General features: G+C 48.0%; 1 protein-coding gene and 1 long non-coding RNA gene across 3 annotated transcripts; both read left to right on the plus strand.

Moving 5' to 3' along the window:
• Positions 1 to 5571: 5571 nt before the first annotated feature.
• Positions 5572 to 21915, plus strand: LOC136543680 (cytochrome P450 709B3-like). 2 transcript variants are annotated; one of them, XM_066536071.1, is made up of 6 exons: positions 5572 to 6529; positions 8952 to 9175; positions 9347 to 9529; positions 20761 to 20810; positions 20903 to 21314; positions 21368 to 21915. In XM_066536071.1, the coding sequence occupies exons 1-6, from the start codon at positions 6043 to 6045 to the stop codon at positions 21797 to 21799; spliced, it is 1788 nt and encodes a 595-aa protein (XP_066392168.1). In that variant the 5' UTR covers positions 5572 to 6042; the 3' UTR covers positions 21800 to 21915. The 2 variants fall into 2 exon arrangements, with proteins under 2 accessions (XP_066392168.1, XP_066392163.1); XM_066536066.1 differs by lacking the exons at positions 5572 to 6529; positions 9347 to 9529; positions 20761 to 20810; positions 20903 to 21314; positions 21368 to 21915 and adding an exon at positions 10259 to 14032 and having other exon boundaries at positions 9051 to 9175.
• On the plus strand, positions 16727 to 20438 carry LOC136543696 (uncharacterized). Its single transcript, XR_010780801.1, has 5 exons — positions 16727 to 19118; positions 19207 to 19461; positions 19553 to 19677; positions 19746 to 19848; positions 19934 to 20438. It is a non-coding gene; the product is annotated as an uncharacterized lncRNA (long non-coding RNA).
• Positions 21916 to 22835: the final 920 nt, after the last annotated feature.

Below are 22835 nucleotides of genomic sequence, written 5' to 3' on the forward strand. Positions count from 1 at the left end.
ACGTCGAAGGTCGGGAAGGAGAAGATCAACGCTAGGTCTAGCGGGGGCAAGGTCAAGGACGATGAGGTGGCACGGGCGACGGTGACGAGGGCGGCGGCGGCGGCAGTGGCGATGGGCGACGAAGACGAAGAGTGAGGAGGAAGAAGAAACATCCACCTTTTATAGGGGAGGGGCCTTTAGTCCCGGCTCCTGTAAACACCCGAGACGAAAAGACCTTTAGTCCCGGCTGGTATTACGAGCCAGGACTAAAGGTGTATTTTAGCGGGCCGCAAAAAATGCAGCCCACCTTTAGTCCCGGGTGGTAGATCCACTCGGGACTAAAGTTGGGCTGCTGTTTCACTTCCCGCCCGTTTCAAGCTCCATTTGTTTTTTTATATATTTCTTTCTATAAAATATTAAAGTCTTGTTAATTGTACAGTAAATTAAATACAAGGCATAAAATTGTTTTAAAAGAATATGGATTTACTTTTGCTTTATTGCACATAGGAAAATTGCGTGACCTAAAGTTTTTTGTTTTTTCTTATAAATATTGAAACATAATATCATTAATAATTACTATTTCATTAATGCAAAAATGTAGAGTTTAATTTAAATCATTAAAACTTTTGTTTTTGATTGGAAATTTGTTTTCACATCATTTTAACGTAAATCTTTTCATTTTTTTCATCACTCATTGTCCAAAAGCGACATGAAAATCCCACCATCAAACACAAATTTAATCTGAACATAGAAAAAAGGAAACACCTAATAAACATCTCTGAATTCACAATTATTACATAATACCTCTAATACATACTATTAAACATCACTATATATATATCAAGCGGGCACAGTAGTGAACTTCTTCTTAACGTTTATCCCTTGGTTATGATCGCGCCATAACCATAGAGTGTCCTCATCATTTAGCTGGATGTTTGGGTCTTTGTTCACTGTGAAGGGTGGAATTCAGTCATTCTTTTCATAATCTTCTGATATGTCTGACTTGTCTTCAATTCCGATGATATTTCCTTTTCCTGAAAGAACTATGTGGCGCTTTAGCTCATTGATTGGGTCGTTGTTGTTTTTCCCTCTCTTTGGTTTTGTAGACATGTCCTTGACATAGAACACCTAATTCACATCCTTGGCAAGGACGAACGGTTTGTCTTTGTACCCAATATTGTTGAGGTCCATGGTTGTCATTACATATTGGTTGTCGACTGTTACCCCGCCTCCAGTCGCCTTTACCCATTGGCACTTGAACAAAGGTACCTTAAAAGTAGGTGCATAGTTTAGTTCCCATATCTCCTCTATGCGGCCATAATATGTTTGCTTATTTCCATTAGGGTCGGTGGCATCTATGCAGACACCACTGTTTTGGTTGGTGCTCCTTTTATCTTGGGCTACTGTGTAAAATGTATTCCCATTTATCTTGTACCCTTTGTATGTGAGGATATGCCACGATGGTTGCCTAGCCAACAAATACAGTTGCTCATCAATACTCTCATTACCCTGACATTCTTTTTGCAACTAGTCGCTGAAAGTTTCCATGTGCTGACGCATAATCCAAGCTTCAGACTTCCCTGGAAACTCGGATCGGAGCAACTCTTTATGTGTCTCGATATACGTATCCACCAAGGAGGAGTTTTGTAGAACTGTGTAGTGTGCTTTATTCAAATAATTGTCCTGCGTACCAATATATGGTTTCTTCCCTAGTGTCCCCTTTCCACTTAGTCTCCCCTCGTGTCGTGATTCAGGAACACCAATCGGGTCAAGGTCGGAAATAAAGTCAACACGAAACTCAATGACCTCCTCTGTTCCATAGCCCTTGCCGATGCTTCCTTCTGGCTGAGCACGGTTGTGAACATATTTCTTTAGGACTCCCATGAACCTCTCAAAGGGGAACATGTTATGCAGGAACACAGGACCGAGAATGCTAATCTCCTTGACCAGGTGAACTAGGAGGTGTGTCATGATATTAAAGAAGGAAAGAGGGAAACCAACTCAAAGCTAACAAGACATTGAACCACATCATTCTGTAGTTTAGCTAGATCCATTGGATCGATTGCCTTCTGAGAAATTGCATTGAGGAATGCACATAGCTTCACGGTGGCTAGACGTACATTTAGAGGTAGAATTCCTCTTAATGCAACTGGAAGCAATTGCGTCATGAGCATGTGACAGTCATGGGACTTTAAGTTTAGGAATTTCTTCTCTAGCACATTTATTATACCCTTTATATTCGAGGAGAATCCAGATGGTACCTCGATGCTTGCTAGGCATTCAAACATGCTTTCCTTCTCTTCTTTGCTAAGAGTGTAGTTGGTAGGACTTAAGTAATGGCGTCCATCATCTATCTTCTCTGGATGCAGGTTGTCTCATTCTTTCAAACACCGCAGGTCCTGTCGTGCTTCAAGTGTGTCCTTAGGCTTCCCATACACACCCATGAAGCCTAGCAGGTTCACACAAAGATTCTTCATCAGGTGCATCATGTCGATCATGCTATGGACCTCTAGGACTTGCCAATAGGGTAGCTCCCAAAATATGGACTTCTTCCATATGGGTGCGTGACCGTCGGCGTCGTTCGGAACAGGTTCGCTGCCATGTGCCTTTTCAAATACTACTTTCACATCCTTGACCATATTGAGTACATCCTCACCAGTTCGGTTGCCCGGCTTGGTCTAGTGGTCTGCCTTACCTTTAAAATGCTTGCCTTTCTTTCTTAGGGGGTGATTCACAGGAAGAAATCGACGATGGCTAAGGTACACGATCTTTTGATATTTTTTCAAGAATATACCTTTAATGTCTTCGAAACAGTGCGTGCATGCATTATATTCCTTGTTTGATTGTCCTGAAAGATTACTTAGAGCAGGCCAATCATTGATTGTTACGAACAACAATGCTCGCATGTCAAAGTGCTCATGTTTGTGCTCATCCCACACATGTACACCTAGTCTATTCCATAAAAGTAGAAGTTCTTCAACTAGTGGCCTCAGGTACACATCAATGTCGTTGCCAGGTTGCCTTGGGCCTTGGATGAGCATTGGCATCATAATGAACTTACGATTCATGCATAACCATGGAGGAAGGTTGTAGATACATAGAGTAACAGGCCAAGTGCTATAACTACTGCTCTGCTCCCCAAAAGGATTCATACCATCCGTACTTAAAGCAAACCTTAAGTTTCTTGCGTCATTTGCAAACTCCAGGAATTCTCTATTGATTGCTCTCCACTGGGACCCATCAGCAGGGTGTCTCAACATATTGTCTACCTTACGGTCTTCTTTGTGCCATCACAACAACTTTGCATGGTCTTTGTTTCTGAATAGATGTTTCAAGCGTGGTATTATAGGAGCATACCACTTAATCTTGGTAGAGATTTTCTTCGTGGGACGTTCGCCCTCAACATCACCAGGGTCATCTCGCCTGATCTTATACCATGATGCATGACATACCAGGCATGCATCTAACTTCTCATACTCCTCGCCACGATAGATGATGCAGTCATTAGGACATGCATGTATCTTCTAGATTTCTAATCCCAAAGGGCAGACTACCTATTTTGCTTCGTACGTAGTGGCGGGCAATTCGTTATCCTTCGGAAGCATCTTCTTTTGGATTTTCAGTAACTCCCCAAATCCCTTGTCAGATACACCATTATTTGCCTTCCATTGCAACAATTCCAGTGTGATACCCAACTTTTTCTGCCCCGCATCACAAGTTGGGTATTATAATTTCTTGTGATCCTCTAGCATGCGCTCGAACTTGATCTTCTCCTTTTCACTTTCGCATTCTCTTTATGCGTCATGAATGGCCTGACCAAGATCATCAGCGGGCTCATCTTCTGCCCCTACCTCTTCTTTAGCTTCCCCCATTGCAGTATCATTGAAGGCACCATATTCAGTAATAATATCATCATCGTCCCATTGTTCTTCTTCACCTTCTTCCATTACAACCCTAGTTTCTCCGTGCTTCGTCCAACAAATATAGTTTAGCATGAAACCCGACTTCAACAAGTGTGAATAAAGACTCCTTGAGTTAGCATATTCCTTCAAATTCTTATATATGGCACATGGGCAGCACATAAAACCGTTGCATTTGTTTGCCTCGGCCACACGTAAGAAAGAATGCACGCCCTCAATGAACTCTTGAGAGCGGCGATCAGCATTGTACATCCAATGCCGGCTCATCTGCATTACATGACATACATACCATATTAAAACCTAGAACATAATTAGTTAATTATACGACATGTATGCCACCACATAAGGTATTAATTTATGAAAGTCTCGCTACAATGTAGACAATCCTAACTACCACTAAAAAAACTAAAGCTAAAATGCACTTCAGCAGCATAAGGATTTCGCGACCAATCCCAACTAAAACAGACAGATCATGTGTTTGTTCAACATCTATGGGCTTCTTCCGCATGATCACTACCTCATCAGCTGTCGTAGCCGCCTGTGCAAGAGAGTTTTGCACGTGTTCAACATACTCTTCCTCCCAGTACCAACCTGAACATCCAGTGCCATCCCACTGAAATAAAAACAAAAAATTAGAACTTTAATCACAATCATCATGAAAATAAGTATAAATTAACCATAATCACCAAATGCGACAAAATAACTCACATTGCGATCCGGACACTTGTAAAAGATACGGCCCTTGTTGGGACACTCCTTCCTCACCCGGTACTCCATCATAATCTTCTCCTCACACTTGCCACATGCAATGAGAGGGAGGTCCGGCCTCAGTCGCTTTGGAACCCGATGAGAGGCCGAGGACACGGAAGTAGTTGCCATCTACTCTCTATACTCATTTTTAATATAATATAAATTTCTCATTTTATAAACAAATAAAATTAAAAAATTCTAAAATTCTCTATATCTCTAAACCATGAAGTGTGCTATGCATGCTAGAAATGAAAGCTGAATACTAGTTTTGAATAACTACGTTAACCTTCCTTCATCCAAATATGCAAACTTTAAAGTGATTTTGAGCTTAAATGGCTTACAAATAAAAAAAAATCCACCATAAAAACGACATATATCTAGTCCACAAAATGAGATATGCTACTGATGAAATATGAGAGTATAAAGTTGGTAACCTTTAGAACCGAAGAATCGATGGAGGAATCGAAGAAATCTTGTGATTACCGGCGATGAGGAAGAAGAGAGGCCGGCGATGAAGCAAGAACACTGAGCTCGAAGTGGCTCGGGCTCGGGGAGGAAGAAGAGATATATAGGAGGGGATCTTTAGTCCCGGTTGGAAACAGCAACCGGGACTAAAGGTCTCTTTCTAGTCCCGGACGGAGCCTTCAGTCGGGAGTAGACTTTTACTCCCGGTTGGAGGGACCAACCGGGAGTAAAAGTTAACCTTTAGTCCCGGTTGGTAGCTCCAACCGGGACTAAAGGTCCCCTACAGCAAAAGCCTGTCGCAGTAGCCGTTGGGCAGGGACCTTTAGTCCCGGTTGGAGCTACCAACCGGGACTAAAGGTTTCTCTAGTCCCGGGCGCGAAAAATACCGGGACTAAAGCCAAATTTCGAAGTGGATCAAAAATCGTTTCTCTACTGGTGGTGGCGGCAAGGCTGCCTTTCCACCAGGAGCTAGGCGTGGACTCTGGTGGCGGGGTCTTAGTACCGGTGCTCTGCGCGATGCTGCTGGGTGCGTTCGACCTGCAGTGGCTGCGTGGAACTCATTCCAGAAGCTTACAGAAGGAATGGAGGTGTGCAATGTCAAGAACATGGTCCAGAAGGATGCGTTCTGCCAAGAGATGCCTGCTCAACCACAAGAGCATGGAAAATTATTCAAGGAGAGGGGAATGTCAGGGACCACCTGCTAGGTGGGCCCAAGCTAGACTGACACCCTGGCTACAAAAGGAACGGGATGAGGCCAAAGAGCAGCATCAAACAAATTACCGAATATCATAATATTCCTTTTAGGTACTGTTCATCTTCCCCAACTCTCTCTTTCTCTCTATATCCTGCTTCTCTATCCCTTGTTGATTCCAGACCTCCCTCCCCCTGAGGTCTCGTATCCCAGCTACTTGAATCGAGTTATTTGGGCATGGTATATGTGCACATCACACGATATGCGCGCGCGTACAGCACCGAAGCGCTCCACACACAAGCAACACAACCCACAAGTAGACGGAGTTTCTGCAAGAGAAGCCATCGATCACGGCGAACGTGTGGGCGGCCCTGCAATTCTCATGAGGACGCCAACGTACAACTAACTACGAGAGGACGACTATGCATGCATACTCGATCGAGCCTTGTGGTTGTGGCATATATGGGGGCCGACCAGTGGCTGTGGCCGTGGGCGCCGCCGCCGCCGCCACTGCTGCTCGCGCTGTGGCGGCGCCTCGTGTGGCAACCGCGGGCCTTGGCGCAGTCGTTCGCGAGGCAGGGCATCCGAGGGCCACCCTACCGTTTCCTGGCCGGGTCCTTGCCGGAGGTGAAGCGGCTGGCACTCCGCACCTGGACGTCGGTTGCCATGACATCATGCCTATCCTGCTGCCTGCCACCCTTCCACAGATGGGTCGTCGAGTATGGTAAACCCTAACACTCCTCCGTATATATTTTTGATAGTCTGTGAGTTACTTTTGATAACGAGCAGTAAAACGTATTCTGGCCTCTATACATTAGTTAGGAGATGTGCGCAGTCGTCATGACCTACTACTACACGAACATTACTAGGCTGACAAAACCATGCTAACACTAAGTACAAATTATGTTTAATATTCTTTGCCCATATGGCCATATATGCCTAGCTAAAAAAGGTCTCCACATGCAACAATAGTTTCCCTTGGCAATAACTCATGCTAATGGTATAGTTTCATTAATTGTTCAATGACTGCTTTATCAAAGCAATATTTCGGTTGACCATTGTCATGAAGTCTAGGAAAGAGAATGAGAGACATGTTTTTTTGTGTGTGTGTGTGAACGTGTATATTTTATTAGGAGAAAGAGAGTTACAACATCTATATAAATTCGTCCAAAGGGATGGCCGCGCACTTTGATATATCACTACCGGATATAGGAGCTTTGCCGAGTGCCAGCCTCAAAAACACTTGGCAAAGCGTTTGCCAAGTGTTACACTCGGCTAAGAGCTGTTTGTCGAGTGTCAAACGTCGAGCACTCGGCAAAGACTATGCCGAGTCCTCAAAAAATACTCGGCAAATATTTTTCGGGAAAAAAAAACAAGTCGCCGGCCACCACCACCACCACCACGCCGCCGCCGCCGGCCACCACCACGCCGCCCGCCGGATCCGCCATCGGAGGGCACCTCCCCACCGGATCCGCCGCCTCCACGCTGTTGCTCCCCGCCGGATCCGCCCGTCTCCACGCTGCTGTTCCCCACCGGATCCGCCCGCCGCCGCCGTGGATCTGATCACCGGCGAGGGAGAGAGTGAGGGAGATGAAGAGAGGAAAAGAGAGGGAGATGAGGAGAGCTGACCTGCCTCGGACCGACGCCGGCCGCCGCAACCCCATCGTCGCCGGATCCGAGCCCCAGTAGCCGGATCCGACGCATGCCACCGTCGCGAGGTCCACCCGCCGTGGATTCACCACCGTGGAGCTCCGCTTGGCCCTCCTCGCCGGATCCAATGCCAGCCGCCGTCGTGAGGACCACCCGCCGCTAATCCATCGGCCTGGAGCTCGCCTTGGCCCTCCACGCCGGCGGGGGAAGAAGGGAGGGGAGGGGCGCCCGCCGGGGAAGAAGAAGGGGGAGGGGTGGGCACGGGCGGGCGGATCTAGGGAGGGAGGAGGAGAGGGAGGGCGTGGGCAGATCTGGGGAGGGAGGAGGAGAGAGGGCACGGGCGCGGCGGCGCCGGAGATCCACCGGGAGGGAGGAGGAGAGAGAGGGCGCGGGCGGATCTGGGGAGGGAGGAGGAGAGAGGGCGTGGGCGTGGCGGCACCGGAGATCCGCCGGGAGGGAGGAGGAGAGAGAGGGGGCGGGCGGTTCTGGGGAGGGAGGAGGAGACAGAGGGCGCGGAGGAGGAGAGAGAGGACGCGGGCGGATCTAGGGAGGGAGGACGAGAGAGGGCGTGGGCGCGGCGTTAATTAAGTAGATTTTTTCTTTGCCGAGTGTCCTAGATCTGGGTACTCGACAAAGTTTTTTTATTTTTTTTTCTTCTCCTTCTTTTCCACAAAAAAAGTTTTAATTCTTTGCCGAGTGCAAAAAATAAAACACTCGGCAAACCCTTTCTTTGTCGAGTGTTTTTTTGACACTCGGCAAACCTACTCTTTGCCGAGTGTTTTTAGCGCAACACTCCGCAAAGAACTTGTTCGCCGAGTGTCCGAGGAAATACACTCGGCAAACCTAAAAACACTCGACAAATTTGATGTTTCCAATAGTGTATGATAAGAATGGCAAAGGGAAATACGTGCATATACTTGCAAAGGCCTCCGCATCCTCGTCATTTGTGAGCCCTAGTTTCTTCATAAGCTCAGCTCTGTGTTTCGATGACGAGGACCCGTGACGTAACGATCGATCGGCTACAGGACGACAAGAGGTGAACAACTAGTAGCTGAGATGAAAGTCTTGAACCAAGCAGAGAGCTGGCTCTGAACTACACTACCCAAACCACTGTCACTACTCGGCCCAGCATCTTTTTTTTTTGAGGTCGGCCCAGCATTCTGTAGAGTGCAGACATTCTTGGGCCCAATATATTTCCATCACCGGCGCAGCAGCAATCCTGAGAAAGCCCACCAGGAACCGTATGGGCCAGGCAACCAACAGGCACTGCAGGACCAGCGCCATGCATCTCGTCAACCAGAACTTGGGCAGTTGGGCCTAGTAAAACTCTATATTTACAGATATCTTAGGAGATACTTGCTTGGGCACAGCAGAATTAGCATTACGTACGTTGTTGTTAACTTACATGTATCTGCTACGAACGCACATGCATGCATGCTTTGAAGTTTGAACAAACAAGGTCCACATGAGATTATTTCTTTAATTTGATCTTTCAGGGAGGACATTCCTGTACTGGATCGGGCCAACCCCTGCGATCTTCTCAGTTGATTTAGAGCTGATTAAGGAAGTGCTTACAGACAGGTCGGGCCTGTTTGCCAAGGACTTCATGATCCCAGTCTTCAAAGTCCTGCTGGGCAACGGGCTCATACTAGCAAACGGCGACGACTGGAAACGGCACAGGAAAGTTGTCCTTCCAGCCTTCAACCACGACAGGATCAAGGTCGTCATGCTCATGCATCATCACAAGATTATATACGCACAATGCACCATGTGTATATATTTGCATACATAGTATATATAGGCAGATCGATCTAATTGAGCAACTGATCGACTTTGGTCCTGTTGCATTGCATGGTTATATACACGATTTACCTGGATCGATCGAGTTCAGAGCATGTCGGCAGTGACGGCAGAAGCTACGGAACAGATGGCGCGGCGATGGTGTGAGCAAATACTGAACAGCGGTGCTCGTCAAGCAGCGGAGATACAAGTGGACCTGACCGCAGAAATCATCGGCCGCGCCGCTTTCGGCACCAGCCACCAGGAAGCCGGCGAGGTCCTCGTCCTGATGCACGAGACACTACTACAGGAATGAATTTGCGCAGCGTGGCCAAAACACGCTCCATGGTGGGCACCTTTTTTGCCCGCCACGGTTAACCGGTGGCCGGCCAGCGAGGCCGGCCACCGGGGCGCCCGCTGCGGGAAATTGGTTTACCGCGGCGGGCCACCTTACCTGCCCGCCGCAGAAAATCGTTATTTACCGCGGCGAGCGGTATGAATAGACCACCGCGGTTAATACGGTTTACCATAGCGGGCGCTTTAAACTGCCCGCCGCGGTAAAGACTTGATTTACCGAGGCGGGCGTTTTATGTTGCCCACCGCGGTAAAGCCTGTACATATACAGACCTCAGACCCTCCTTCTTCTCCACGGGTCTTCCTCTCTCAAAACTCATGGGGGAGGCTTTGCCCTAAAATTTGAGGAAACTTTTGATTTGAGTTGAAGGGCTTGGATTTGAGGGAGGAGGACATCATAAGAGGTTCATAAAGGCTCTCCCTCTCTCCTTCCATCCTCTCTCTTTATTTTCATCACCTAGAGTTCTCTTTAGATCTAGATCTAGATCTAGATCAATTTTAATGGAAAAAATGATGTCATGTATTTCTTTAACTTTAGATTCATCATAGATGCATGCTTCATCTTTCACATCGTCATTTCCTCTCTTTTTCATGATTTTGGACGTAAAAATCATCAATTTCTCCTAATTCTTCTTTATTTAATGTTGATTGTGATGGATAATGTTCGCAGATACGATGGATAGATCGGAATGGATGTACCGGATCGATAGAGTGAATGATCCGCGGTACCTCTTTGAATTAAGGAAGTTTATTGCGGCTGGTAAAGCTCACCGTGAGAGACTGAAGCGGATGACAACCATATGTCCATGTTCTCGTTGCAAGAACCTGAAAGCCCACCGAGACAGCGAGGTGCAAACTCATTTGATCATGTATGGTTTCATCGAGGGCTACACAGTCTGGACATTTCACGGCGAAAGAGTTGGTGCGAGTGGCGCTGCATCTGGAGTTACCTCTTCGACGCCGACGACGACAGCACCACCGGTGAATAAAGATCCTTCCGCAGCAGCTGCGCCAGCCGACAGTGACAACAGTTGTCGTGATTACATCACGGTGGATGATGTAATGCAAGACATGGCCGACGAAGCCGGCGACGGTGTTGATGGTCAGGATACTGTGAGCCAACCCGAGGATGTGCAGCTTGTTGAAGATCTAGTCAAACACTTCGATGAAGACGACGTTGTGTTGGGTTGCCCAAAGTGGTTGGAGAATTTCAGAGAGTTGAAACAGGCGGCAGTAGATCCTCTCTATAAGGACGGCGGCGATTGTCCAAAGGACTGCACGGCGCTCCGTTTTAACCTCCATATGTTGATGTTGAAGGCTCGTCATGGTTGGTCTGACACTAGCTTCAATGAGTTGTTAAGCTACCTTGCCACCACGTACCCAACGGCTAACAAGGTGCCCGCCAATACTTATCGGGCCAAGAAGCTGATCCGGCCAGTGGCGATGAAGCTTAGAAAGTTTGATGCATGCCCTAACCACTGCATCCTATATCGGGGCAATGAGTATGAGAATTTGACGAGTTGTCCGCACTGCGGCTTTAGTCGGTACAAGAAAAATGCTGGTTGTCGCGTGGATGTAGAAGACGAGGGAGGCTTGCGGGGTGGTCGGAAGAAGAACAAGAAGGGGGCAAAGAATAGCAGTGTGGCCAAACAGATCTCGGCTCAGCAGGACGATGAAGAAGAGGGTTACACGCACAGGAAAAGTCCAGCACTGTCGGTGTGGTACCTGCCCGTGACCGATCGCCTACGTGCAATATTCGGGAACCCGGACGATGCCAAGCTCATGTCCTGGCATGCATCTGCTGACCGCCTGAACGACGATGACAAGCTACGGCACCCATCCGATGGCAAGCAGTGGAAGGATTTCGACGAGGCCTACCCAGAGTTTGGCAAGGAGCCCAGGCATGTTAGGTTCGCGCTAAGTACCGATGGGATGAACCCGTTCGGTGAGCTTAGCAGCTCGCACAGCACTTGGCCCGTCGTGCTCACCATGTACAACCTACCTCCCCATCTATGTCAGAAGCGTAGGTACCTTATGCTGACCATGCTTATCTCCGGACCGAAGCAGCCCGGCAATGATATAGATGTGTTCCTGGAGCCGTTCATGGAGGAAATGAAGATACTATTTGATGTTGGGGTCCAGATGGTGGATGCATCCCGCAAGGAGAAGTTCACACTAAAAGCAATCATCTTTGTCACCATCACCGATTACCCCGGTCTCTTCTCACTATCGGGGCAGATCAAAGGGAAGACCGGCTGCGTAATTTGTATCGACGAGACCTGCTACACTTACCTTAAGGGATCCAATAAGATGGTGTACACGAGGCACAGACGGTTCCTCACCAAAAATCATAGGTATAGAAGAAGTATTATGAACAAATACATTGACAATCAAGACGAGCCGCAGCGTGATCAAATGACGCAGACTAGTTGGGGAACAAAGGTGTATGAGATGGTCAAGGACATGGATCAGGTGGAGTTTGGAAAGAAGAAGAAGCCGCCTAAAGAGGGGCCCAAGCAGACAAGGAAGCGAAAGCGGGACCAGACGGAGGAAGTCCCCACCGCCGTTCCTTTCAAGAAGATGTCAATTTTCTTCAAGTACCTGTCGTATTGGAAAACACTGAATACACCCCATGCCATCGACTGCATGCACCTGGAGAAAAATGTCTTCGAAAGCACGATCGGTGTCCTGCTGGACATCAAGGGCAAGACAAAGGATGGTATTAAGTCACGGACGGATCTTGTCAATCTGGGCATCAGGCCGGACCTTCACCCGGGACCGCCTCAGAATGGTAAAGTCGATATCCCGGGTGCGGCCTGCAACCTAACGCAAGACGAGAGGATGGCTTTTCTTAAGTTGCTTAGGGGTATCAAGGTGCCGACTGGTTTCTCTTCCAACATCAAGAGCCTGGTCTCCATGAAAGACCTCATAATGACCGGCTACAACTCACACGACTGCCACGTCATGCTGACGGTGTTCCTACCAATTGCGATTAGGGCTATCCGTCCAGAGTACGTGAAGATGGTCATCACACGGATGTCATACTTCTTTAATCGCATCACTCAGAAGGTCATTGATAAGGCTGAGCTGCCTGCCCTGAAGGAGTTCATCGCGGAGACCCTTTGCCAGCTCGAGATGTGCTTTCCACCATCTTACTTTGATATTATGCCACACCTAATGATGCATATGGTCGATCAGATCCATCAACTAGGCCCCGTGTACCTACACTAGATGTGGACGTACGAGCGGTTCATGTCCACCCTCAACAGATACGTCCATAACCGCGCTTACCCGGAGGGCTCTATGATCGAGGCAAACACAACGGAGGAGGCCGTGAACTGGTGTATGAGGTACATAAGAGATGGGAGGGTGATTGGGTTGCCTGTCCATCACCACGAAGGCAAAACCTCAGGAATGGGGTGCACAGGCCAAAAAGTGCGCACCGATGTGCCAAACCGAATGGTGCAAGAAGCTCATTACAGCATCCTTCATCAGTTAGTGAGCATGGAGAAATATATTGAAAAGAACCTGGAAGAGATCCGCGCCGCTAATGATGGACAACGCACGGAGGCATGGGTCCAGAACCATCACAAGAGCAATTTCGTAGACTGGCTCAAAGAGCAACACATACCCCTTGAAGGATGCCCTGATGAAGATACGGAGACCGTTAAGAGGCTTGTGTTAGGCCCATCCAGCCAAATCACCACGTGGCAAGGGTATGACGTCCAGGGCTACAGGTTCCACACGAAAGACAAGGACAAGAAGAGCTCGGCACAGAACTGCGGTGTTCGATACGAGGGCGAAGAAGAGTACACGGGCCAGAGGAGGCAATACTATGGGCAAGTTGAAGAAATATGGGAACTTGACTACGGCCAGAACCTATGCATAACCGTCTTCCATTGCCAGTGGGTCAAACCGAATGCGGTTGCAGTGGACAGTTATGGGCTAACCACCGTGGACCTCAAAAGTATCGGCTACAAAGATGACCCGTGGGTACTAGCAACCAATGTCGCACAAGTGGCCTACTATATATATGCAGAGGGCCCAAAAAGGCATGTGGTTGTGTCCGGAAAGCAGCGGATTGTGGGAGCTGATGGGGTGCAGAGTCCCGAACAATACAACAACTACGCAGAGCTCGAGCTTTTTACCGATCACCCAAAGAAGATCAAGGCCGTCGAGGACCGATTCAACAAGTCCAGGATGATGCCGTGGGCCCACCCCGATGGTGAGAAGAGGACGGTGAAAGCACTTGCACCAAAATGATTTATATATCCCAGAGACATATATATATATGTAATAATGTAGTGGACTCTATACGTATCCCAGAGACATATATATAATAATGTATCCTAGAGACTCTATATGTAACAATCCCAGATACTCTATATGCATACTCTATAAAAGAGGATAAGATTCTTAAGTGTGCTACAAAAGTCAAGTAATAAAAAGCCAAGGGACCTCAAAAGTATAGACTAATGAATATAGCTAATGAATTAGCTAATGAATTATGTTAGAATAGACTAGTTTCATCTTCATGAGACTTAAAATAGCTAATGAATTCTGAACTGATAATCTTTACCGCGGCGGGCATATAACAGCGCCCGCCGCGGTTAATAGATTAACCGCGGCGGGCAACTTAACAGCCCGCCGCGGTAAACATTTCCCGCGGCGGTCTGTTACGTTGCCCGCCGCGGTTAATCGCAACCTATATAAGCCGTCCCTAGCCTCAACATCTCGGCGGTCTTTCGCGCGGTTCAGTTTTACCCCGAAGGGCTGCCAAAATCTCACGCCGCCGCCGCTGGGCTCCACCGCCGATTGAGCTCCTCCGCGCACCGACCCCCGCCCCCGTTCTCCTCCCCGTGCCCGGTCCGCGCCCCCGTCCTCCTCTCCCTTGCCCGCGCCCCACCCCCGTGCTCTCGAGTCTCTCGACTCGGCTGCTCACCGGAACCCTAGCACCTCGCAGTGACTGGATCCTACCGCCGCCACCATCTCGAGTCCTCCTCTCCCTTGCCCACGGCCGTGCTCACGTAGCCCGGCCGGCGTCACTGCCGGAAAGGTGTAGGCAGAGCAGCGGCGGCGTGCTGCACCGCCCTCGGGCCCCGGCTGTCTTGCGCCACCACCCACGGCTTGTAGGGCGCAGGCTGGTGGCCGGAGCTCCGTTCCTGCGGTCGGGCCTTCAAGGTTGCACTCCTATTCGTCTGCTCTGGTACAGCTGCAACCTACAATTTGGTACATTTCTCTCCTGTCTTACTCCTTAATTTCCAATTCCAACTGTTTGTAGTTGTACTAGATATGAATCGTATCAAGTATGCCCAATTTGTTACATGTATATTATGGAATTTTCTAGTTTTTCACTAACAGCCATCACAATCCTAGGCATGAAATCCTAGTGCTAACAATCCTAGTATTCAAATCCTTGTAATGGATCAAAACTCTGTTAAAAAAACTGGAGGGGTGAATCACAGTAGTTAAAAAAGGTGAGGTAATAATGTCATCACTTGTTCTAACCGTCTAATATTTAGAGCTTTATTAAATTTCAGGTTTGAGAACTTAATTAAGTTACAAGAACACAGCAAAAAGGAATCAATTATCAAAAGTACTATGAACTAGAAAAGGTAGCAATAGAAAAGAATCTTCACTCAATCTGTTGTGCACAAAATGCTTGCAATTTGTTATCAAAATTCTGATAGTGTCATACAAAAATACAAGACTGAAATTTCAATACTGCTCTGAAATTCAGTACACTAATAATCTATCTAAAAAAGAAAGCCATGGCTCACGAAAATATATTCATCGCATTAGGAAGGTTGTTGGTGCGTAGAGGGGGATCAGTGGAGAACCAAACCGCCCGGGGTAGATGACAGTGAAAGAATAGATGGGCATCGTCCTCCACTGCACCACAAGCTGCACAATGTTTGTCAATGTGAATGCTATACCTTGATGCTCTTTCAGCAGTGGCAAGTGCTCTTCTGATGAGCCTCCTTGTGAACGCTTTGATTAGGGGTGGTAATTCCTTACTTTTCCATGCTCTCTGCAAAATATTGTTACTTTTTTGGCATTTGCCTCTCTTGCTTGTCATTGGCAGTTTGGCATTGCCAATTGCCATTATGCCCATTAATCCACTGCCTGCACTCTACTACCTACACTCTACTGTCTACTGCCTACACTCTATAGCTTGATGCAAATTTTTTGATTTGTGAAAGTTTTTTGAGATGGCTAGCTACTACTTATCCCCTTACTGGTACTCTACTACTTGATGCAAAATGGTACTTGTATTACCTATTTCTCTCTACCACTGTTGTCTTACTACTACTGCTGCTACTCTGAATTCAACTGAACAAAGCAGTACTACACTTGGTGAATTTTGAACTGCTATACTACTGATCTATGATGCTTTTGGTGAACCGTAGCATTTGAATTCAATTCTTTTTGCTGCCTATGATGCTAAAGAAATTTATGACAAAATTCTGAGCATATGCCACTGCCTATGATGCACCTTGCCTTTAAACTAATTCTGAGCTAAATTTGTGAGAATTTTGAGATGAATTGGTCACTCTGCTGCAATTTTGCCAAATTTGATATAATTTGTGAGAATTTTGAGATGAATTGGTCACTCCCTCCTTTACTACTAGTATATACTACTACTACTGCCTACCTCTACTTCCTCCTGTACTACTACTAGTATACTACTACTACTGCCTACTACTTTCTAGTAGTATACTACTACTAGTATACTACTACTGCCTACTACTACTCCCTCCTCCTCTACTCCTCTACTCCCTCCTATACTACTATTCTACTACTGCTGCTCCTATTTTTGATTTGTGAAAGGTTTTTATTTAATGGGGCTGCTTCCTTTTTTGGCATATGCAATGATGAACTTTTAAACTTATTGCTGAGGCAGTGGCATATGCAATGATGTGAACCCTTTTATGCTGAGGCAGCGGCGATGATGATCGAGTGCCCCCGCTAAACTAGGATGGCTTGTATACCAGATACAAGCAACCAGTTTAAAAGCGATGTGATGACAATGGGGCAAATCTGAGCCAACTACTACTACTTTACTACTCTAGTACTACTCTACTTTACTACTCTATAACTGTGTCTATACAACTGAAATATGTATTCATTGTAGCTTTCCAATGGCGGAGGAACCGATAAGCGAATGGCGCGACCCTACCCCTAGTGCATCATCATCAACTAGCCTCAAGAGCCAAGTGTCCGTGACCCCTAGGCCAACAAAGAAACATCGTACAGAGGACGATGATGATCCGACCTACCAACCGAGGGACGACGAAGTTGAAAGTGCGCGGTCTCCAAACCCTGAACAGATGCCGGTGGTGCCTCGAGAATTGAATTTCGAGGAGGAAGAAGTCAGTGACAAAGAACCCCCCGCTCCATCTCCAACCACTTCAGGCAAGTCTAGTGGTCAGAGGACAAAGCTGAGAAGGGGGGAACACGGGAGGCACCGGAGGGAAATCCACGGCGAAGTCCATGTGATCCATGAGGTGGGACCAGAGGGAAACCCGTTGTCGCCACCCACGGTCCTTGCCAAGTTCAGCAACCAGGTGGCATGTATAGTCAAGGACAAGGTGGAGATCACTTGGGCAGAGTGGAACAATGTATCGGTCGACTACAAGACACATATCTGGGGTGAGGTGACGAGGAGCTTCCATTATCCCGAGGATGTCGATCTAGACAAGTGCAGGGAGTGGGTCATGCACGTGGCAGGAAGAGCCTTTAGAAACTTCAAGTCCATGCTGACCAGGTACTACCTGAAGCTAGGCAAGTCACCCTGTGTCAAATACACTATGGTGAAGGAACATCACTGGGAAGAGTTCTGCAAACAAAGAACAACAGAAGAAGCAAAGGCAAAGAGCGCCAAGTTCAGCGCACTCGCGAAGAAGAACCTGCACCCCCACCACTTGGGCATGACTGGGTTTGCTGGTAAGAGGCCCTAGTGGCGGGAGGAAGAAAGGGCTAGAGCTACCGCCGGGCTTCCCGATCCATACGACGGTGTAGACTTGAGGGCTAAGGACTTCATTTATGCCCGCAAGCCGAAGAAGCTCAAGGAGGGCGCGAGCAAGTTCAATGAGCCGAAGTTCGAGGAGGTGGAGAGGGCTCTCATCCAGGCCGCTAAATCCAAGGACAGCTTCGAGGTTCGCAGGGGCCAGGACTTGCTGACCCTAGCGCTGGGAACCCCCGAGCACCGTGGCCGCGTCCGTGGCATGTCGTCGAAGATGAGCTGGAACTCAGTGGAGTCATGGCAATCCAACGCTGCCACATACCGGTCAAGGCAGAGGTACAAGGAGGGCATCTTTCAGAAGGGCTATGATCAAGGCGTGGCCGAAATGATCAGTCGGTCCATAAAAGAAGCCTCAACGAGCAATGACCCAGATATGGTGTCGATGAGGTCATAGATGCTTCGCCAGGCAGGCATGGCCGTGCCACAAGTTCCACAAGGGCAGACACAAGGGCAGCCACTGCCGATGATCGAGGATCACCCAAGGCACCCCGTCGACGACATCCGGCAACCCATGCGCGTCAACCTCAACATCCCGTTCGGCAGGGCGAAAAAGTTGACCGTGGGTGAGGGTTACATGCACCCCAAAGAAGATATCAAAGATTTCAACCAAGACCAGATCCCTGCCAACTATGCTGCCGTGATACTTACATGGTATGCGACCCAATACGAAGAATTTGAAATGGAATATCCAACTGCACAAGGGGTAATGATCCTTGGAGCTGCCATTGGTTCCGAAGTCCTGTGGAACAAGGACGACATAGAGATCATTCTCTCGACGCCGACTTCTACGCCGATGGCGACACCAGCATCACAACCATCCGTTGCCGGATCTTGTCCCCCCGATGATCCGGATCACGGCGACGGCGATGACGAAGGCAATGGCGGGGATGACAAGGGAAGGAAGTCACCCCGAGGCACAAGCCCTCACCCTCGTTCTCCTCCTCCAACAACAAGTCCACCCGCACCTCCCGATAGTCCGTCTAAGGGCACAAGCAAAGGACCGGAAGGCATGGAGGAACCGGGGGCAAAGACACCGCCTGCTGCCATTGAGAACACAAGCCACTGTCCTCCACCGCCGGTGAAGACTAAAGGCGACCAAGGGCATCTCACATACTCACTTGAGTTCGAAAGGTATGGTAGCGGCGAGCATAATTTGCTAATAACTTTTCTTTGCCATAATATGGTACTAACATTTCTATCCCAGGCCAAGATCACCTTTCCATCTATTTCCTGAATCGGATGACTGCCCCGGCCATTACGAGCATGGGAAGTTCATGATAACCAAGGCCCAGCTCGTCGACGAGGAAAGGTGGGAGACAAGGAGGTTTCATCTCTGGTACATGGAAGCGGCAAAAGCTGGCCTACATGGTTTTCTAGTCAAGGTTGTGGCGGAGTACTTCCACTTGCCCGGCAACGATGTAGAACTCCCCGTGGACTTCCACGACATGTACGGACTACTACGGGAACAAGACCTTGACATCACCCAAGTCACCTTGTTCTCTATGTAAGTGATGAATTGCGAGTTTCACATATCACCTGCCTTTGAATCGGTCAAGACTACTTATATATGCCACGATGGCTTGTCCTTGCAGGTTGATGGCCTATATATCCAAGGAACTAAAACTTGATGTTATCTATCTATCTCCAATGCATATTGCTCAAAGAGTCATCATTGGTTACCACCTAGATGACAATCATCCAACCATGAAAGACTTGACCAAGCGACAGAGAGAGGCGCACAGGAAGAAACTGATGGACAATGAGAAGTTGAACATTTCAAGGTACATACTAGGAGCAATGAAGAAGATCAGGAGAAATGGGTGTATCGTAGCTGCCTACCACTTTGGGTAAGTCGAAGACATGCCTGTAGAAATAAGTGGGTAGCTAGCTAGTATTATTATTTCTCATTGTAACCTGTATTTTGTTTCAATGGCGCAGCCAAGGCCTCGAGGGTCACTGGGTTGCATTTATCATCTACCCTCAGGATGGCAGGGCCTGCGTATTTGATTCGTTGAGAATGCCAAACTTAAAAGGGTAAAGGCCTTTGAAGATTGCCTCAGAGTGTAAGTGACGGAACTGTCTTCTCATATGCGTTCTAATGCCCTGCCTAATACTAGTACATTTCATATAGCGCTTATAAGGAGTACGTGAAGGATCCTGAATGCTATGATCGAAGAACAGAGAATTTTAAGGCTAAGCATAAGAACCGCATCAAAATCAGACGCAACTTTCCGGTAAGTATTTGAAAGGTTTAATTGTGCGTTCTGTTCATAAGCGTTCTAATGCCTGTATTCTAATGTTTGTGTATCGATCATGCAGTGTGCCAAACAACCGGTAGGATCACAAACCTGTGGCTTCTACGTCTGTGAGTACCTGAGGGAGTGCAAGCAGTACAGCAGCAGTTGGAGGGTGCTCAAGAATGGATTGAACTGGTGGAGAGACGTGCAGAGCACCCAACACTCCTTCAAGCAGACAAAGGCGGACATATGTAAGTTTGTCTTAGACAAATGCGTGCTTGAAGGGAGCACGTTCTTCAATGAGAACAGCCAGCTAGCGATTTTACCGGAGTACGAGAGGCTGAGGAAATGGCCCACGATGATACGTCCGCAAGATTACTCCTTAGGGCATGTATAACCACTTTAATATGTAAATGTAATGAATTAACAATGACAAGAACGACTAAGTGAATGTATATATATGTATATTATCTCATGTGTAATGCCTGCATACTTTTTAAGTTTAATTTGTGAAATCTGGATGTGATTTGAATTTGAATTTGAATTTGAATTTGAATTTAATTATATGGCTGCTGTATTTTTTTTAATTCAGGAAATAATTTACCGAGGCGGGCAAATAATAATGCCCGCCACGGCTAACGAACATAACCGCGGCGGGCTCTGTACCGTGTCCGCCGCGGTAAAATAATTTACCGCGGCGGGCGGTTCAACGTGACCGCCGTGGTAAAAGTATGTTTACCGCGGCGGGCACGTTACACCGCCCGCCGTGGTAAATCGGTTAACCGCGGCGGGCAAAGCCGTCCGCCGCGGTTAAGCCACGATTTACCGTGGCCTCTAGGCCGCGGCGGACGGCTTTGCCCGCCTCGAAAAACAAAAAATGCCCGCCTCCAGTAAAGTTTGTGTAGTAGTGAGATGCAGAAGATGGGCGCCGCGGCCATGTTGGATGGCCCCATACTCTGGTAATAAGTAATAATAACAATGCAAGCTCATGACATTTGACGACAAACAATGCAAGTTTGGTTGCTCCAATAATTTCCCCCCTCTTTCCTAGGCATCTGCCGACTCGGCGCAACCTAACGGTGCGACGTCTGGACAAGCTGTTGAGGAGCAAGATCACGGCGATGATGGCGGCGCGGGTGGCCGCCGCCAATTGCGGCGGTGGCTACGGCGACGACCTGCTCGGGCTCCTGCTGGAGGCGTGGTCGCCGGAGCCGGAGCGGCAAGCTGGGAGCGACGACGACGAAGGGACGACGACGACGCTGACCACCGGGGAGGTGATCGACGAGTGCAAGACCTTCTTCGGCGCCGGGCAGGAGACCACCGCCACCCTCCTCGTGTGGACCGTGTTCCTGCTCAGCACGCACCCGCAGTGGCAGGACAAGGTCAGGGAGGAGGTCCTCCGCGAGTTCCCCGGCGGCGACGGCGACGTTCCCAACTCCGACACCCTCTCCAGACTCAAGTTGGTACGTACGTACATGCACGCAGCTCTCAAGATGATCGACGTGCGTGCGTGCAGCTTCACATGGTTCTGCTGGAGACGCTGAGGCTCTACCCGCCGATCGTGTACATACAACGGACGACCGCCTCAGACGTCGTGCTCAGGGGCATCGAGGTGCCCGGGGGCACCGTGATATCCATCCCCATCGGCCTGCTGCAGCGGGACAGGGAGGTGTGGGGCTCCGACGCCGACGAGTTCAACCCCTTGAGGTTCAGCAATGGCGTCGCCAGAGCCGCCATGGACCCACACGCGCTGCTGTCTTTCTCGCTTGGCCCGAGAGCCTGCACTGGCAAGAGCTTCGGCATCATCGAAGCACAGATCGTCATGGCGGTCACCCTCAGGAAGTTCACCTTCTCCCTCTCCCCGACGTACGTTCACAAGCCCAAGTATGTCGTCTCCTTAACTCCCAAATGTGGGATGCCTCTCATCTTCAAGAGCCTCCATGGGTGACAAAAGATTATTGCCCGTAAGTTTCTAATAATATATGGATATGGTACGGTGTATGGCATTGAGCCATCGATACAGATCATATATATGATTACTAATGTTAGCTTTTTGGTTAATTACTTCCTCGGTCCCAAATTATAAGATGTTTTGCCATTTCTAGATCAGTCTATCTACTGTACAACCGTGTGTTTTAGCAGAAGTCGGCACTCAGTTGTTGGCTGCAAGTAAAACACATGATTTTCAACAGAGATAAATCCGTGTGTTTTTAGTAGAAGCTAGCACTCGATTGTTGACTGCATGTGAAACACACTCAATTTTCATGGGAGACACATCCGTGTGTTTCAGGTACCTATAGCACATCAATTCTACCAACGGCTGGCCACAAAAGATAAGAAAAATCTGTAATTTTTCTTATGCACACATAAAGAGATGTTCTCAGTAAACAAATGTGCAATGAATATGATCTTCAAAAATTACAAAACACAAATATGAAAATTACACATTCCAAATAGTGCAAATAGTACGTGTTCTTAACGCGATTATACTATACACACACACACAAAATCCAGCTCATGAATGTGGAGCCTGCTGACAATACAATTAAACAGGATAGGATGGTGTACTTAGAAAGAATGACAAATTGGGACACAACCACACAAGCATGACAAAAACCTTCATGACACATACCTGCACACTACTGCTAGCAGGCTGACTATGCAGAGGCCACAAACGGTGTTACACATGCAAAGAAAAACATAAAAGTGCAATTTACATATCTCACACGGCCAGGTGCCAAAAAGATTACACATATGAGAGCATACAATTTCCAGAAGCACAAAAGAGCTAAAAAAAACTTCACATGAGCCTCCACTTGCAGCCATATTTGGATCACACAGACCTCCAAATGGCCCTGGGCATGCTGCTCGATCACCATTTCCTATGCCAAGGATTCACAGTAGGTCTAGATGGCACCAGAAATTAACGATAAAAATAGATCGCAACAATGTACAGAAAACCAACACTGCATATTGATTTACCA

Source organism: Miscanthus floridulus, chromosome 1, assembly GCF_019320115.1.
Source record: "Miscanthus floridulus cultivar M001 chromosome 1, ASM1932011v1, whole genome shotgun sequence".
Taxonomy (NCBI): domain Eukaryota; kingdom Viridiplantae; phylum Streptophyta; class Magnoliopsida; order Poales; family Poaceae; genus Miscanthus; species Miscanthus floridulus.